The sequence below is a fragment of the Eubalaena glacialis genome, chromosome 10, assembly GCF_028564815.1.
Source record: "Eubalaena glacialis isolate mEubGla1 chromosome 10, mEubGla1.1.hap2.+ XY, whole genome shotgun sequence".
In the NCBI taxonomy this organism is placed as follows: Eukaryota; Metazoa; Chordata; class Mammalia; order Artiodactyla; family Balaenidae; genus Eubalaena; species Eubalaena glacialis.
Window position 1 is genome coordinate 51558261 of NC_083725.1, and position 18942 is coordinate 51577202.

Genomic DNA, 18942 nt, shown 5'->3' on the forward strand with positions numbered 1-18942 from the left:
ATCCCTTATGAAGCAGTCCACTTGTTGTTTGATAGGTTCAATCTTCCCAAAGTTCTTCTTCTTATTGAACCTGTTTCTGTCTACCTATTCTTAGCCTAGACTGACTGTAGCTTCCTATAGACTACGTTTACTCTTTGTAACTCTACAGAAAAACTCAAATTCCTCTCCCACATTGTCCCAGTTATCTACTGCTGAGTAACCCCAAATTAGGTGGCTTGAGATAACCATAATCCTTTTATTAACTCTCCTTGTTCTAGGGGTTGAATGGAGCAGTTCTTGTGTGGAATCTTTCATGCAATTCAAGTCATAGGTATCTGGGCCTGTGGTCATCAAACAAGTCTTTTGGTTGATGGTGGCCACTGGCTGGGACCTCAGCTGGGGCTGAGGTCAATGGGCCCAATATCTACAAGTAGCCTCTTTGTGTGGCCTGTGTTTCCTCACAGCATGGTGGCTGGGTTATGAGCAAAAGCCCTAAAGGACAGGAAGTGGCAGGTGCCAGTTTCTTAAGGCTTGAACCCAGAAACTGGCACAGCATCACTTGATCCATATTCTGTTGGCCAGCAGTCCCAGAGTCCAGATTCAAGTGGTGGGGTCATAAACCCCACCTCTAGATGAGAAGAGGGTCAAGTAATTTGGGAGCAATATTTTAAAACTACCATACTCATAAATCCTTAAGGATATTTGAGAATCCTCACCCCAGACTGAAAAAATCCTAATTCATATAATCATCTCTCAGGTCATTCATTATGTGTAATGAATTGCTATTCATTATACTGGTTGCCTCTGTCCGGATGTTTTCTTATATACTAGCTTCCTTCTTAAAATACGATGGCCAGGACAAAACAATAGCATATCAAACTTGCTCAGACTTGCGTAAATTGCTGTAGTCTTAGAGACAATCTCAAGTCTATTTATTCAGCTCATGACTCTACTTATATTGAGTGGCAGTCCTGTCACACAGCTCTGTGACATGATTGAATTAAACCATTTAGGTCTTTTTCTTATGAGAAGCAATAAACTATAAGTGTGTGGTTTCCTTTTGAAGGCCAAAGTACAGGACTTTACATTCATTCCTATTCAATTTCATCTTACTGGAGGTTTTGGCTCCCTATTCTAGGCTACTGGGATAATCCTAATGATGACAGGAAGCAGGTTTCAAAAGCTTACTAGGCATCGAGGACTCACTGTGAGAGGCACAGCCCAAGCTCCTTTAATTGTTCCTTTTGTTGTTCACACAATCTCATGAGATAGGTACTACTATTACAACCCTTTTGATAGACAAAGCAACTCAATTTATGGACTTGTCCAAGGTCACACTGCTCATCGTGGCAAGGCCTTGTTTTATTCCTGGCTGCTTGATTTTAAACCACGGATCAGCACACTACAGCCAAATCTGGACACTTGTTTTTGTAAATAAAGTTTATTGGGTTGCAGCCACATCCATTCATACCATCTATGAACATGTTATCTATGACTGCTTTCCTGCTTTAAAGGTGTAGTTGAGTACTTGAAGTAGAGATCGTATGGGCCACAGAGCCTAAAATATTTGTTATTTGGTTCTTTACAGAAAAGTTTGCCATGATCTCTCTTCTAAACCTTATGTTCCGCTGCCTCTTTGGTTACACGGATATCACTGACTGCATGTCTGCTTTGCTCAGTCCTCTGTGTGATCGTTTACATTGTCACGATTTTTCACAGGAACCCTGGAGACACTGCCATTTCTATTCTACAGCTGGAGACAATAAGACCCAGAAGTGATGTAACTTTTGCAAGGCCATTCAGCCAGTAAGTGACGGGACGTGGGTTTGCACCCAAGTCAGCCTGGCGTCCCAGCTCCTGCTCTGTTCCCTATCCTGAGCAGCCTGTCCCGTGTAGAAGCATCTGTTAACCATCTGTTTAAAATTCCCTCCCCGAGTGTGGCTTTGGATCAGCATCAAGCTCGTAGCTGTGCTTCTAGAGTCAAGCTTTTCCCTCCTTTGATAATTGGGATCATCTTCGTCTCCAGCCTTGCGGCACCCTTCCTGTTTTCCTCAATTGCTGAAAGACTGCCACCAGGTCATGGGTCGTGGCTACAACTTCTTTCAGCTCTCCAAGACTTATTTAGTGCAGCTACATCTTCTCTTACTATTTTGTTACACGTCTACACCTTCAGCTCCCTCTTACAGAATTCGCCATGCCCTTCTCCCTGATAAAGGCAATGGGAGGAAGGAGGGTGAAACTGAGTGGTCCCCAGTGGCCATTTCTGTTATCTCTTACTCATCTGGCACTTAGTGTTTACTCTGTGCACATACTCTTCTAAGTCCTTAATGAATATTAACTCATTTATCCTTATATCAGTCCCAGGGGGAAGATGGGATAATTATCCCCACACGGCAGATTAGAAAGAGGCTTAGTGGGACTTCCCTGGCGGTCCAGCGGTTAAGACTTCGCCTTCCAATGCAGGGGGTGCGGGTTCGGTCCCTGGTCGGGAAGCTAAGATCCCACATGCCTCGCAGCCAAAATGACAAAATATAAAACAGAGGCAACATTGTAACAAATTCAATAAAGACTTTAAAAATGGTCCACATCAAAAAAAAAGAGGCTTAGAAAGTAAAGTGGATTCAACCTGGGCCAGGGTCTGTGCCCCTAACCACCACCCCATGCTGTCTCTCATCTAAATGCTCGCCCCAACTCCTTCCTGTGAACACGGTTGGAACATGCCCTTTCATTGGCCTCGGCACCATCGTTTCAGCTTTGAGCAAAGCTGGCAAGTCTATGGCACGTTGGCCTTGGCTGCTCCAATCTGGTAGCTGCACCCTGAGGCCACAGTAGGCATCAACAGTTCACTCTTCACACCGTAGGTGGGATGTGGCCTCACACGTCTAGGATGAAATCATCCAGAGTGCTGTTACTACCAACCCATCTGCCACTGTCTAGGCTGAACACGCCCCAAATCCCAAATATCTCAGCCTCCTGACTTGGCTGCCACATACCTTCTGCCCATCTGGCAATACCCCTTCTTCTTCCGAAGTACTCTGTGCCTTTTTTCTGAGTCTCCTGATTGGTCTGAGCTATTTCAGCACCTGACACTCTTCTAAAGCAGAAGACAAAGCTTAAAAGAGATTTATTTTTACCTCCCCCCGTTTCATTATCAAAACTCTAAAGACCTGGCTAATAGATTGTGTGCAAGGAAGAAATCTAAAGATAAAGCCATTTAAACTAAGGCAGAGCTTCCAACCACATGAGGCAAGTCAGTGCCAGATGTGCTGCAATATTTGATCCTCCTAACTCTTGGGTAGATGCCTGTGACCTCTTACAGCTGGATCTCTAACTGGGGTTGGCCTTTCCCTTTACCTCAAGGTATCATACAAATGTTATCATCTTCTATGTGCACCATAAAGGGAAAATGGTTAGGAAGCCCTGTAATAAATTACAAATAATGTCACCCTTCTCTTGGATCTGATTGTATTCTAACACAATATGCCTGGAGGTCACTGGATTCAAAGGACACTCTCTCCATGGGTAGGATTTTAGATGCTGGTGCTGCTAACAATTAATTCTGGTGAGGATGCCTATCTATTTTCACCAAGGACCAGTTGTGGATAGCACAGTTTTTACCACTTACCTGTGCTTGGGTGTCTCCATTTACGGTCACCACACAGGTAGGCAAATGGATGAAAGGACCACTGTTGAGTATTTTCTTATCCCTGCCATGTTGCCATATGTATTGCAGAACCTCAGGGTAGAAGAAGCTCTCTTTCCTTACCTCTATTATATTCAGGAAAGCACAGTCACTAGACGTTAAGATAATTCAAGAGTACGTGGAGTTTAGACCCCATTCTGGTTCAATCTGCTCACTTTACAGATGAGGAAATGGGTGTAGACCAATGAACTTCTTAACCCAACATCATATTACTGGCAATAACCTCAATCTTTCCAAGAGATTAGTTCCACAATTTCAAGCTGCCCTTTGAGTTTCAAATGAGGCATACATTCATAAATTCCCAGATCTAGATATCTGTGTGATTTCAATATGGCAGAGGCTTTAATTTAGGTATTTTTCAAAATGCTAGACTCTTGAAACAATAAAAGAAATGTGTTTAGAGTAGATGTTATGTTTACTTTTCATGTTTACTTTTTATCTTCAAAATGTTTCCCAAACATTAAATCCTTAATCCACCCAAGATAGCAGAGGAGAGGTTGAAAACAACTTTATCTCCTCCTCACAAGTGAAGCAACAGAGAATGACCTTCTCAAAGAATACTCAGGGGCTGATACCAAGGCAGGGGGTGGAATTCAGACCCGTCTGCCTATGGGTTCAGACTTCTGCATTGCTGGGAAGACAAGTGCTTCTGCCATTTCTAGAAAGGAAACTATGAGCAAACAGTAAATTAGAGGGTAGGTTTCAAAGGAGGAGCAACTCTTGAAGATAAATTTTCTGAAACCCCCAGTATCACTCATATTTTCCATGGAGGAAAAGAAATAAAAAACCAGCCTTAAACTATCTGCCTTTAGGTTTATTACATGTAATTCCTCTTATTTGACCTATAATTTGGCATTAAGAAACCAAGTGGGGATGGGAAGGTATCCTGGTCCCTTCCCACTCTGCATTCCCTATCCCATGTTGCTATCTATTAGGTACAGTTGAGGAACATATTCTCAGGTATTTTAGGAGATGTATATTTACTAGGTTGAACACATTTACAGAATGTTTTGTTTTATAAGGGAAAAGTCTCTATCTGAAATTTTTAAAAAGGAAGGGATGAGGAATGAAAGGAAAGAAAGGAGGGAGGGGAGGAAGAGATGAGAGGAAGGAAAAGAAAAGGAGGAAGAAGACATTAAAGTATGGGGTGAAGTAGGGAAGGAAAGAAGGGGAGGAAGGAAATAAGGAAGGCAGGTAGGTAGGTAAGATTTAAGAAGAGGTGAATCTGGACAGAATAGAGCAGTTTTCTGAAGAGAATAGGGTGTATTACCTTCCATACAGAGAAAGCCATTGACAAAGTCATGGAAACAAGAAAATCCATTCAGTTGGATAAAGAAGATACAGTGTATATATACACAATGGAATATTACTCAGCCATGAAAAAGAATGAAATGTTGCCATTTGCAGCAACATGGATGGACCTAGAGATTATCACACTAAGTGAAGTTAGTCAAAGACAAATATCATATGATATCACTTATATGTGGAATCTAAAAAAATAATACAAATGAATTTATTCACAAAACAGAAACAGACTCATAGACATAGAAAACAAACTTATGATTACCAAAAGGGAAAGGAGGGGTGAAAGGGATAAATTAGGAGTATGGGATTAACAGATACACATGACTATATGTGAAATAGATAAGCAACAAGGATTTACTGTATAGCACAGGGAACTATCTTCAATATCTTGTAACAACCTATAATGGAAAAGAATCTGAAAAAAATAAATATATAACTGAATCACTTTGCTGTATACCTGAAACTAACACAATATTGTAAATCAACTACACTTCAATTGAAAAAAATCCATTCACTAAACGCTAGGATTGCCAATCTTTGGGGAACAGATTAGAAAAATCTAATGAGAGTTTGCTCTGAACTGTCTTTCAGAAAGTTTGTTTTTCCTAAAAAGTTGTTTTTGAAAAGGTACAAACCAGAGGGGCTCCGTGACCCATGGAACCATGGAACCATGGAAGTTAGGTCTTCAGGCCATTGAATCATACTCTTCATTTTTGTGATCTTTCTCTTTGCCCAAAGATACCACATTACTGGGGAGCCCCAGGACAAAATCTGCTCACAATCCGTCCAGAGACAGTGAACCTGTGGTCTGTCTTCTGCAGGGCATTGATTCCCACAAGTCTGTGAGCCACTCCCAGGGCTAGTACAGTGCTAGCGCAGAGTTGGTGGTCAGTAAGTATTTGTTGGTTGAATGCACGTTTGAACCTTGTATCTCAGGACAATGAAGGCATCTTTTCCTTGTCATGTGTAGACCCAGCAACTGCTAAATGGCAGCTGTTTTAGAAAGATCCTTGACCGATTCACTTTGGCAGTGGCTGCTAATATTACATCTTTGTCCAAATCTCTTCTTTGCACTTCAGGAAATAAAGTATTTCCCAGCCTGACATCTCTTAAAGCTTTTCTTTCCCTGCAGAGAGGTATACATCAGCTACTAATCTCATCACATTTCCATTTCCTTCCAGGCTCATCCACTCATTATTTTCTATTCATAAAACTTGCTTGATTCTAATCTTCCCTATCAGAAGGAACTAAACACCTCCTCAAAGTTTATTTAGAACGATGGTGACTACCACACATGTGCTAACTCCCCCTTTCAAACAGATGGGTCCAATCTGTGTGCTCACATGTGGGCCATTAAGAAAGTTCTGCCATGAACCAAGATGTGACATCACATTAGCCCTGGGACTAAATCCCCCTGCACTATTTCACAATTCCCCTGACACCAAGGCCTTAGTCAATCAATACACGATTCCACACTCCCCTCTCTGTGAAACAGAATCCACCAGGTATGAATTATAATGGGAAGTGTATATTAGTAGCTTTCCCCTCTATTTCACAGCACCAGACCTCACACTTTACATTACTTTTATCCTGGCAGACTCTCATGCTTTAGCTCCATTGATGATGTGATTTGGATGTAAGCTCTAACACTCTCCAGGCACCAGATTTTTGGTCTTTCTTTCCACAGTAAAGGCTTAATGCAAAAATTAGGACACTGTTCTAATTACCAGCTCAGGAAACACAGCTTTTCTCCTCTCAGCAATTCAACCTAGGTTTGCAGGGCAACTTAGCGGGTCATTTAATACTTTGTCTACCTAGAAATATGAATTTTAAAGCTATTAACTTAAAAAATTGAGGCCCATGTGTATGTATGATAGCACATATGGACTAAGGGAGGGATCATGAACTGGGGGCCGAGAGATATACTTTTATTTGGCCCATACAGTTTATTGAAAAATTTCTGTCTCCATTGAAAACTAGAGAGATATCACATAAAAATTCAAATACCCAGTGTCTCCTGAAAAAAATCACAATAACTGGCCCACCCCTCTCTATTGTGTTCCTAACTGCCGCCATGTCAGGTGTCATTCATCATCAATACTGTGCAGACATTTTTCTTGGAGTAGAGAAACATTTCTCACTATCCACATTCCTATCAAAAATGGCTATAAAAGATAGATGGAGAAGACTGCATATTCAAAGGCAAAAATGGAAGAGAGCATATTTCTTTTGGTAAGTGAAGTACATTCTCATAAGTTTAATATGCAAACACTCAGCCTGCTACATACTTCACTCATTTGTGATGCCCAAGTGGGTTCCGTAGACGTTTGAGTTTGTAACCCTTGGTTCAAGGTCTTGGTAAAAATCTCTCCCTAATGATAGGATGTATTTATATTTTCATCTGTGGTAGAGAGAAAAACATAGCTCTTGGCAGAGTCTGTTAAGAGCAATATAGATGCACCTTCATCATCATTCCTTCTCCAGGTATTGTGATTGCAGATACTATGGTTTTCGAATAATTAAAAGTTTGCCAAAAAAAAAAAAAATTAAGGCATCTTTGGCTATGCGATCATTTAAACAAGAAACACGAGTCATCCTGAACACTTCCCTTGCTTTCCTCCCACATCTCACCAGTCATTAATTAGGGATCCTGCAGCTGTGAAATAGAAACAGGTGTCCTTCCTCAGGATGGATGCAGCCCTGCATCTGGAGGCACAGCTTGGTGACAAAGAGTACAGGCCAGATTCATGCCCAGGGACCACCCTGGCCAGGAGTCCCTGAGCATGGCACAACCTGTGTCACTCCAATGACAGCCCCGACGAGTTCTACCTCTGAAATGTCAGTTGTAGCTCTTGGTTCTTTCTTCTCTCTTCTTGGGGTCCAGCTCTCATTATCTCCTGCCTAACCCAATGCACCTGTCATCAACCTGGTCTCCCTACCTCTGGTCTTGCCTCTCCTGAGTCCATTCTTTAGAAGACCAGAGAATCTTCTAAAATGAAATTCAGATGATGTCAATTCCCTGCTGAAAGGTCTTTAATGGCTCTCCATTGCTTAGGACAGATTTCCATAAAATGTGTCATGGAGAACACCAATCCTGCAAGGTGAAGAGGGTCCAGGATCCGAGAAGTTTGAAGACCACTATAGATCTTTCTTGGAGCTTCACGATGCACTTAAGCAGAGTGATGGCTCAGAGAAAATCTAAGCAAAGAAGCTGCCTTAACGTTGTTGAAACCAGCATTTCCCAAGCTTATTTGACAACGGAATGCTTTTGTTGAGTGATGTTTATTAACATCCTTCATATTTGACATTTCAAGGAACATCCTTTGGAAAGTGTTGAATTACAGGATACAGTCCATACTCTTCATATTAACCTACAAGATTCTTCAGTATTGATACAGCCTGTCCACTGGGCTATTCTCAACCTCTAGTTTCCACCCACTCTATACCTAAAGTTTTAATCACATAATCAGATCACTTATTCAACAAATACATACAGCGCTTACAATGTGCAGGGTTTTAGATATGGGGTATACAGTGGTCAGCAAGATGGGCTCCCTTCCTTCCGGGACCTCACGGTCTACCTGTTCTTCTAACATGAAGCATGTACTTCAACACCCTCACAGATTTGCTGGGGTTCCCACTGCATAGAATTCCCTTTACTTCCCTGTTCTTGCAGTTCTTACAAAATCCTCCAAGGCCCCATGCAAATGTCTGTTCTTTCATGATGTCTTCTCAAGAGATCATGTTCAGATAGGATTACTCCTTTTCATTCTTCACTTGACTTGATTTCATATACTAATACAATGCTGATCACACATCTAATTATTACATGTCTGTCCTCTTTAACACCATTGCATTGAACTAGCCTGTAAGCTCCCTGGGGATGAAGGCAATTCCACATCAATCACTATATTGGCAGCATCCTGCATGATGTCCCGATACATAATAAATGCTAAACTAACATCAGTTTCTTTTGGTTTTCATAAGAGGCATCAGGGAAAAAAGCCCTGCCTTGGTGAAGGAATTATTTATCCTGCTTTATTTTCTTACTCTAATGGCATGTTATCTTAATTTTGAATCATAGCAGAGATTGTTAATAAATTAGGATAAATTAGGTAGATATCCTATGGGTTAGAAACAAACATTATTCATTATTCCATTAACACAGCCATTAAGAAGCCTGTGTTCTCTTGTATTCAACACGGAACAGGTAGGGTTTGTTCTTTATACATGATACAATAAAAATCCCTGGGGAAACATGTCTCAGGATACAGCTACTAAAAGAGAAAGATGGTTCCTCTTAGATATTTAAAGCATCTTAATTACTTTCAAAAGACAAAAGGGAGCATATGCAAGTTTTAAATAAAGATCAATTCAGGAGACTTAAATAGATTCACAAAGATAAATTCAAGGGTGAATATAATGATCAATATGCAATATTTAGGAAGTATTTATCACGTATCTGAATTCAGCAAATTTGTTAGATGTGTATTTACATTCATCCAGTTTTTGCCTTCCAGGGGAATGTAAGACACATACCCAGTCCGAGGTCTAAACTATGTCTCCTCTTCTGGGAGCCTTCAGAATTTATGCTTATTTCTATCAAACCATCTGTAAGTCTGTATTAAAACTGTCTGTGAGTTCCTTGAAGGCAGGAACTGTGTCTTTCATTTTCCCATTCTCAGTACCTAGAGCAGGATGAATGAAAGCAATGTATGGACAACTAAACTGCCAAAGCTATGAAAACTCAGCCATGAAAAATATTAGCAATAAAATAATTCCATGCTGTATCCAGAAAATGAAAACAATCACAAATAAAAAATATAAAACCTATCCATCAAAGAGCCTAGAAATGTTCATATTGTAGTAAAGAATGTGAAAGAAAAAAATCACACGGATGCTCTAGTATCCCTTTTATTATAAATTCTTGAAGATATGAATGACTGTTGCAAAATCAAGAATGCAACAATTTTCTTTTTATTTATATATATTTTTAAAAATCCCTTCTTCCAGAGATAAGGAAAAGAAAAAAGCCAAATTATCTTTTGACCATGGAATCAAATAGATTTCACAAATCCAGTAACTTAAGAAAATAATCACCTGAAAGAATTAAAAAAAAAAAAAAGCCTAAAACTTCCACTTTGTTCCTCGTCAACACTACCTATTGAAATCCCATTTAAAGCCTAATTCTTCACTTTTCACTCTTTCAGCAGTAGAGGCAGAGGCCTAAGCAATGAAAAACAGTGGCTGGTGAACTTTCTGCCCATGTCAAAAGCAAAATAGATTAAATGTGTTAAATCATCGAAGATAAATGAGTCACACTGCCCAGGAGGCAATTAAAAATGTATAACTCAGTTGTGCGTCTGTAAACTCTAGAAAGTCTTTTTGCCCAGCCAAAACTATTGAAATGGCATTTGAAACAAAAGACCTTCAAGGAGTACTCAGTTTCTCTGCTGGGTGGAGATATGATACAGTAGTTTCCACAGATGATACTTTACAATCTTGAATTTTATTCTTGGAGTGAGATTATGATGATCAGATATGACTCCCTATGATGTACCGTATTCACACGGGCCACCGTCGTCCCCGTGCTTAACAGATACACCCTACGCATTCATTTTGTGAACCAGGGCTTGCCATTGCCAGGGCAGTTCTACTTTCTCTATTTCTTCCCCAAACTTTCTTCTCAGAAGATCATGTCCACAAGTACCTACGAGTGAAACCTGAGATCCCTGGTGGGCAGCGCTGGAGAAAAGTGAATAATGCATAATGAATGTCTCTTTGCAACAACTCTACTTAGCAGGGAGCTGAAACTATTTTTACTTTATGGCAAAAGCACTCTGAGAGAGATATTCCCAAGCCACGTTTCAAAATGTGTGAGAGGCAGAGGAGATTGCCAAGCAGTGGGTGAGATTTAACACCAGTGCACACTCAGGGAAGGTTGAGGTGTTTTGCTCCAATTGTCCTGAAAAATCTCATTCCGACATAAACATGGAACTTTGTGAAGGTGCAAAGTTCCTTTTCCTTCTGGCTTTGTCAAAGGAGTGTTTCAGGGATCCCAATATTTGACCAACGTAAGAAAAAAGAATTCCCTAAAATATATGGAAAATGTCCTAGGAAGCATTATAGTTTGACAGTAAGAGGAACTGGCTTATGAAGCTCCCAAGCAGATTAGATTTTTACTAGAATAAAAAACTAACAGAAACAGACTCCCAGACATAGAGAACAGACTTGTGCTTGCCAAGAGGCAGGGGAATGGACTGGGAGTTTGGGGTTACTAGATGCAAACTATTACATTTACAACAAGGTCTTACTGTATAGCACAGGGAACTATATTCAATATTCTGGGATAAACCAGAATGGAAACGAATATAAAAAAGAATGTATATATGTGTAACTGAGTCACTTTGCTGTATAGCAGATATTAACACGACACTATACATCAACTATTCTTGAATTAAAAAAAAAACTCAGCAGAGAGCTTATGATAAAACTGACTCTTGAATAGACTTCAAGAGGGTGGGAATAGATATTGATCATAAAAAGTTATCAGTTTCCGTGCTCCAATGAACAGGCCCACAGCCTTCCTTGGAAATCTCCAGAAATTATTCAAACAGAAAGATCACACAAGGCATCAGGACGTTGGGTCAGCAGCAGCTGAAGGCTACCTGGCAATGAATGATGTATGGCTGTTATCCAGGTTCTGGCCCTTTTGGTTTTGAAACCTGATGGTCAGGGGCCCAGGACACATCACTGCAGCCCAGGGCAGGCTGAGCGTAAGATGACCTGTGCTCTCACAAAGCTGTCCCCCTCTGTCGTTTTGGGTCCCTGAGCCAGATCAAGTCTCAGGGCTCTTTCTCAGTGCTTTTGAGTTTGGTGGGTCTGTCGCCAGGGTGATTTATTATTGAAAACCACAGAGTGACAGGGACTCTTCATATTCTGGATCCCTAAGCCACTACAATAACATCATTGACGCCACCTCATTCATGCCACCCCTTTGGAGCACTTTCACATCCGTGATCTCATTTGTTCTCCCAATGAATTGACTAGGGAAGTTGGTCAAGGAATATTAATCCCATTTGACAGCAGATGGAAGACCCAGCACAGCACAGGGTCCAGTCCGGGCTGATGCTATGACACCCTCACCGACTCACAGGACACCAGCTCGAATTCACATATACTCCTAGGGAAAATCAGCTAAAAGTGGGGAAATATCATATCTTTATATACGCAAGTGTGTCGTTTGTATTAGAATACTTTGAATTCACTATTATCAATCTGAAATATGCATTGTGTTCAATAATTACTTCTTGGGGAGCTGCAATGAGAAAGCACTCTTGGGGGGAGAGATTACGAAGATAAATAAGAACACAGTCTCTGCCCTATGTGAACTTACCGTCTGGAAGAGACAACAGATATGTTTACAAATAATGAAGGGGTGATGGAAGAGAGAAAAAGCTCTATATGTGGGCTGTGTCTGGAAGTAGTCCGTCTAAAACCTCTTAATGGCGTCATCAATGCAATGGCGCCTGGGGTGTCCCAGGGAACCCGGTGTTTTAAAGGAATGCCCTTTACTTTTGGAAAATCAAAGTCCCAGAAAAGAAATCGGTATTATTGATTTCTCTTTTTCTAAGGCGATTATGGAATTCTTCCTCATAAAGTGAGATGTTTTAAAGTGTATCTGGAGTGATGTAGTTGTGTTGTTTTGGAGGGCTGCCCAGAGGATTTCTCAAGGTCCTACTTGTCCTTAAGACCTGTACTTCTCACAAAAAATGCTATAGAAGAAAAGATCATAGCCTTACACATCTTTTTTTTAATGGGTTTATAGGCTATCAAGGTTATTTACCACTGATTCTCAGCTCCCCTGCCTTCCCTGCCCCTCTAGTCCTGTGTCAATGTGAACAAGGAAATAAGTAGTCCTAGTTATTTCATAGCCTTCTTAGAACCAAGAGGGTCAAGAGGGATGGTAGCTTCTGGATGACCTGACATGAAGGACAGCAGGGCGGAAGAACTAGGTTTCTTAGCGTCTTTACACAACTGAGCAATTCCTAGCACTGCATGGCTTCTGGACTCTTGTTATGTGAGTTATGTGAGTAATACATTTTCTGACTTAAAGTTTATTCTTCCCAAATTTCAGTAACTAATTCCACTGAATTAAATAAACAAAAAGTTAAAATAATTAAATAAATATTTGAATTTTTATTTTTATATTTCATTGAAATATACTGAGATTTCCGACTGTTCATTTTTAGAAATTCTGTGTGAAAATTGAACTAGCCAGGTAAATTCTTATCTAATGGCTGGGTCATCAATTTTAGTTATTCACATGGCTTTATCATGTGTTCCTTTATGAATAAACTTTCATACACACACACACGCAGACACACACATATACACAGTGATGCAGACATACACACACTCTGTAACTGTGGTTTAGGAAGATGCTCTGGGTGAGGTCCTTAACCTGCCTTTGGATGCTGTAGGTAGGGATTAGGATCAAATTTCTTGCATCTGACATCACCACATCATAATAGAACAAAATGCTCTTTGCTGTTCTTTAGACTCTAAGTACTGTGGCTACCCAGAGAGAAACCCTGTTCATAATGAAAGGACCCCAGATAAATGGCAATCAGAGACTAAAATCAGGGCTGGTATATCCTCTTTGTTACAGAGCGTAATCAGTAGACCAGGCAGATTACTCAAAATCCCAGTTTCTTCCCCCTCTGCTGGCAGTACACTTCATCTTGTGCTTTTCCAAACATTTTGAATTGTGACTGAGAATTCTGTGAGGTATTACTGCTTCAGTCTTCTGAAAGTTGCAATTAAGTACGCTCTAAGTAGATGTCACCTTGCCACCTTTTTGGAAAGGTATAAGAGAAAAAAATTAGCCCTCAGAGGAAATGAATTCATAGTTAAGACTCTTTCTTCTTCCTTAACCACATTCTGTTGTCTCTTTATGGCAACAAAGGTCTGTAATCAGAGTCTGGTTCCAGCTTTCTAAAGGCATCAATGAGATGAGCAGGAGTCGACTGGGAGGATCGTATCTCCCTTTACACGTATGAAAGGAGGAAAAAAAAAAAAAAAGACCACCCTGGAAGTGACGGAAATTGCATCTGAGTGACAGATCTTTTAAATGAATGGATCAGATTCTGACCAGATAGCTCAAATACTAGGAATCGTTCTTTTTCAAAAGGGTATAGGTGTTGTTATATTTATGACTTTCTTCCCAAAGACAAACTTTCTACGATCTCAGTAGCTAAATGAGGGCTGGGGACTTTCTGGAGCTTTTGGTTGGACAATGCTAATGGCCTCTGGCAGCAGGGATTCAGAGAGAAGGCATAGGTAGAGCCTTAAAATGGATTTGTTCTTTTAGCAGTCTCATGTGGGTCTGACCAAATACCTGAAGGGTCAATTGGCATTCTTTATTTTCTATTACTTAACAATTCTGCCTCCACATGCCATTCTTCTACTCAATTTCACTCTTTTGCAGCATAATTGGGTTCTACTGAATCAATGGGAATCGTTTTCATGGTTATCTGAACGCAGTCTGGTGGTCTGTGGGTGAGGAATTACAGCGTGCTCTGTGGAGGGTGAACATCTGGGTCTGGGGAGCATCCTGCAAGGCTGGGGTCATAAAAGTCATTATCTTGTTCATTTCACAAAGCTGGTGGGCTGGGGGCACCTCAGCTCAGGCTCTCTGCTGGTGCTTCTTAAATGGCAGCTCCAGATGGAGATGTGAAATGTCTGTCAGCACAAACAAGTTGGCTGCCAAGAGTGGGACTTCTCCAGGACCTGGAAGAATAACTCGGTTCCCAATCAGGGCACTGGGCAGAAGCTCAAGGAGGATCACACTATACCTTCAAAGAGCCATCTCCAAGACGGTGGAGAGCAAGAGAAAAACGATACTTCTGGATCACAGAGGTTTGTGTTCGATTCCAGTTTTTCCACTGCTTCTGAGCTGATCCAACCTTTTGCAAAGTTATTTAAATTATGCCTCAATGCCCATGTCTGTTATATGGGAATAGTGATATCTACCTCATAGAGATTTTACTAGAATTAAATGAAATGTTCTGTTAGTTATTCAGCAAACATGTTTAGAGCACCAACTACCCGCCCTGGGAATAAAAAGATAATAGATCCTCCACCTCTGTCTTCCAAGAGCTTTCTTTTCCCCCATTGCAAAATGATTACCACTATAGCTGACCACCCCGGTTGCATCACATAATTACCATTTCTTTCTTGTGGTAAGAACATTTAAGATTTACTCTCTCAGCAACTTTCAAGTATATAACACAGTATTTCCCAAGAAGGTATACAAATGTCCAACAGGTACATGAAAAGGTGCTCACTAATCATCAGAATCGAAACCACAACGAGCTATCACCATATACTTGTTAGAATGGCTGCCATCAAAAGGACAAGAGATAAGAATTGTTGGTGACAATGTGGAGAAAAGGGAATCTTTGTGCACTGCTGGTGGGGATGTAAAGTGTTAGGACCAAGAGCTTTGAGTCTAGTAGTGTACACAAGTGTCCAAAACAGTACCTTGCATGTAGCTGATGTTTAATAAATATGTTTGCTTTTTACTAAATGATTTTCTTTTAAAATGTAAAAAAAACTTATTTTAAAATTTTTATTACTTTTATAATTTTCCTTTAAAATTGTTAACATGCTCATGAGAGCAGAGCAGTAACTGCTATCATTAATTTTTTTTTAACATCTTTATTGGAGTATAATTGCTTTACAATGGTTAGTTCCTGCTTTATAACAAAGTGAATACATACACATATGTTCCCATATCTCTTCCCTCTTGCGTCTCCCTCCCACCCCTCTAGGTGGTCACAAAGCACCGAGCTGATCTCCCTGTGCTATGTGGCTGCTTCCCACTAGCTATCTATTTTACGTTTGGTAGTGTATATATGTCCATGCCACTCTCTCACTTTGTCACAGCTTACCCTTCCCCCTCCCCATATCCTCAAGTCCATTCTCTAGTAGGTCTGTGTCTTTATTCCCGTCTTGTCCGTAGGTTCTTCATGACCTTTTTTTTTTTTTTTTAGATTCCATATATATGTATTAGCATATGGTATTTGTCTTTCTCTTTCTGACTTACTTCACTCTGTATGACAGACTCTAGGTCCATCCACCTCACTACAAAAAACTCAATTTCGTTTCTTTTTATGGCTGAGTAATATTCCATTGTATATATGTGCCACATCTTCTTTATCCATTCATCTGTTGATGGACACTTCGGTTGCTTCCATGTCCTGGCTATTGTAAATAGAGCTGCAATGAACATTGTGGTACATGACTCTTTTTGAATTATGGTTTTCTCAGGGTATATGCCCAGTAGTGGGATTGCTGGGCTGTACGGTAGTTCTATTTTTAGTCTTTTAAGGAACCTCCATACTGTTCTCCTTAGTGGCTGTATCAATTTACATTCCCACCAACAGTGCAAGAGGTTTCCCTTTTCTCCACACCCTCTGCAGCATTTATTGTTTGTAGATTTTTTGATGATGGCCGTTCTGACCGGTGTGAGATGATATCTCATTGTAGTTTTGATTTGCATTTCTCTAATGATTAATGATGTTGAGCATTCTTTCATGTGTTTTTTGGCAATCTGTATATCTTCTCTGGAGAAATGTCTATTTAGGTCTTCTGCCCATTTTTGGATTGGGTTGTTTGTTTTTTTGATATTGAGCTGCATGAGCTGCTTGTATGTTTTGGAGATTAATCCTTTGTCAGTTGCTTCATTTGCAAATATTTTCTCCCATTCTGAGGGTTGTCTTTTCGTTTTGTTTATGGTTTCCTTTGCTGTGCAAAAGCTTCTAAGTTTCATTAGGTCCCATTTGTTTATTTTTGTTTTTATTTCCATTTCTCTAGGAGGTGGGTCAAAAAGGATCTTGCTGTGATTCATGTCATGGAGTGTTCTGCCTATGTTTTCCTCTAAGAGTTTTATAGTGTCTGGTCTTAGGTCTTTAATCCATTTTGAGTTTATTTTTGTGTATGGTGTTAGGGAGTGTTCTAATTTCATACTTTTACCTGTAGCTGTCCAGTTTCCCCAGCACCACTTACTGAAGAGGCTGTCTTTTCTCCATTGTATATTCTTGCCTCCTTTATCAAAGACAAGGTGACTATATGTGCGTGGGTTTATCTCTGGGCTTTCTATCCTGTTCCATTGATCTATATTTCTGTTTTTGTGCCAGTACCATACTGTCTTGATTACAGTAGCTTTGTAGTATAGTCTGAAGTCAGGGAGCCTGATTCCTCCAGCTCCGTTTTTCTTTCTCAAGATTGCTTTGGCTATTCGGGGTCTTTTGTGTTTCCATACAAATTGTGAAATTTTTTGTTCTAGTTCTGTGAAAAATGCCAGTGGTAGTTTGATAAGGATTGCATTGAATCTGTAGATTGCTTTGGGTAGTAGAGTCATTTTCACAATGTTGATTCTTCCAATCCAAGAACATGGTATATCTCTCCATCTATTTGTATCATCTTTAATTTCTTTCATCAGTGTCTTATAATTTTCCGCATACAGGTCTTTTGTCTCCTTAGGTAGGTTTATTCCTAGATATTTTATTCTTTTTGTTGCAATTGTAAATGGGAATATTTTCTTAATTTCACTTTCAGATTTTTCATCATTAGTGTATAGGAATGCTAGAGATTTCTGTGCATTAATTTTGTATCCTGCTACTTTACCATATCATTAATTTCTATTTGCTTGTCTATCTATCTACATCATCCTTTCATCCTTCTAATCATTCATTCATGTACAGTCTGTGTCCATCAGTTTAACACACACACACATCTGGAATGAACAAAGGATTTAGTGTTCAGTGGACTTCTGGAGTGCCTGAAAATTTGAGGGCAAAAGCTGTATAAATAATGACCTTCATAACACTGCTTCATGGAGTGGTCTTAAGCAAATGACTTTGTCCTAAGATAGTGAAATCTTCTTCCAGGAAAGACCCCTGTGTGAACTGTGATGATTACTCTCTCTGAACTGCAATTCAGTTTTACAATCATGAAAATGGCTATGATTAGCCCCCTAGTGACCTGAAAGTGTTAATGCTACTTCCCAAGGTGTCAAGCAAACAATCAAGGAGAAGAGAATTGGTGCTGGAAAAATCAAGCTCATCATTCAGCACAAGGTGGGGTCAGATCTGCATGCTCCAAGTCAGGCACGACTTGCCCAGGCTCTACTGAGAGTTCCATATGGTGGCTTTTGAGAACTCTTGCCTGTTTGATCAGCCACCAAGTTCCTTTAATGCTACCAGCCAAATCTATTTAAAATCCGTCTTCTCTTCTCAATCCCTATCTTAGTTCAGATCGTATCCATTCTCCTCTAGACCGGGGCAATAGCTTCCTGACTTGTCTCTTTTATTCTGGTCCTGTTCCAACCATAACCATCCTCCCTGTTGCAGGCTCAGGGATCATTTTGTACAGCAAACCTGATCATTTGCTTGACAGCATTTTCAGCACAACCTCCCAACACATCTGCATACCATGCCCGCTCTTCCTCTCTCTGTTTTTGTACACACACCTCATTCCTTCTTTCTAGAAATAAACATACCTTATTCTTCTTCTTCTCACCTATCTGGCAAACATTTCTTTTTTCATTTTTGAGCACTTATAATGTTCCAAGGAAACCAGTGCGTTGCTTTTTTATAAAAAAAATTAATAGACTTTTTTTTTTAGAGAAGTGTTAGGTTTGCAGAAAAGTAGTTTTCACATGTCCCCTCTTCCCAGTTTCCCCTATTGTTTATATCTTGTATTACTGTGGTGCCTTTGTTATAACTGGTGGACCAATATGGATATATTATTATTAACTAACGTCCCTGGTTTACAATAGGGTTCATTCTTTGTCTTGTACATTCTATGGGTTGACAAATGAATAATGACATATGTCCATCATTACAGTATCATATACTTTAGTTTCACTGCCCTAAAAATCCCCTGTG

The 18942-nt window shown here is 40.1% G+C and overlaps 1 protein-coding gene across 2 annotated transcripts in view; it reads right to left on the reverse strand.

Moving 5' to 3' along the window:
- Nucleotides 1-18942, reverse strand: part of FAT3 (FAT atypical cadherin 3) — a 573936-nt gene that overhangs the window by 154997 nt on the left and 399997 nt on the right. Inside the window, exon 5 of one of the 2 annotated variants that reach the window (XM_061202723.1) lies at nt 13787-13843. The exons of the other annotated variant lie outside the window; for it this stretch is intronic. Coding sequence (XP_061058706.1) covers nt 13832-13843 — 12 coding nt within the window. The 3' untranslated portion in view covers nt 13787-13831. Of the gene's footprint in view, nt 1-13786; nt 13844-18942 lie in introns of those variants that run through there. 2 annotated transcript variants of the gene reach the window in all.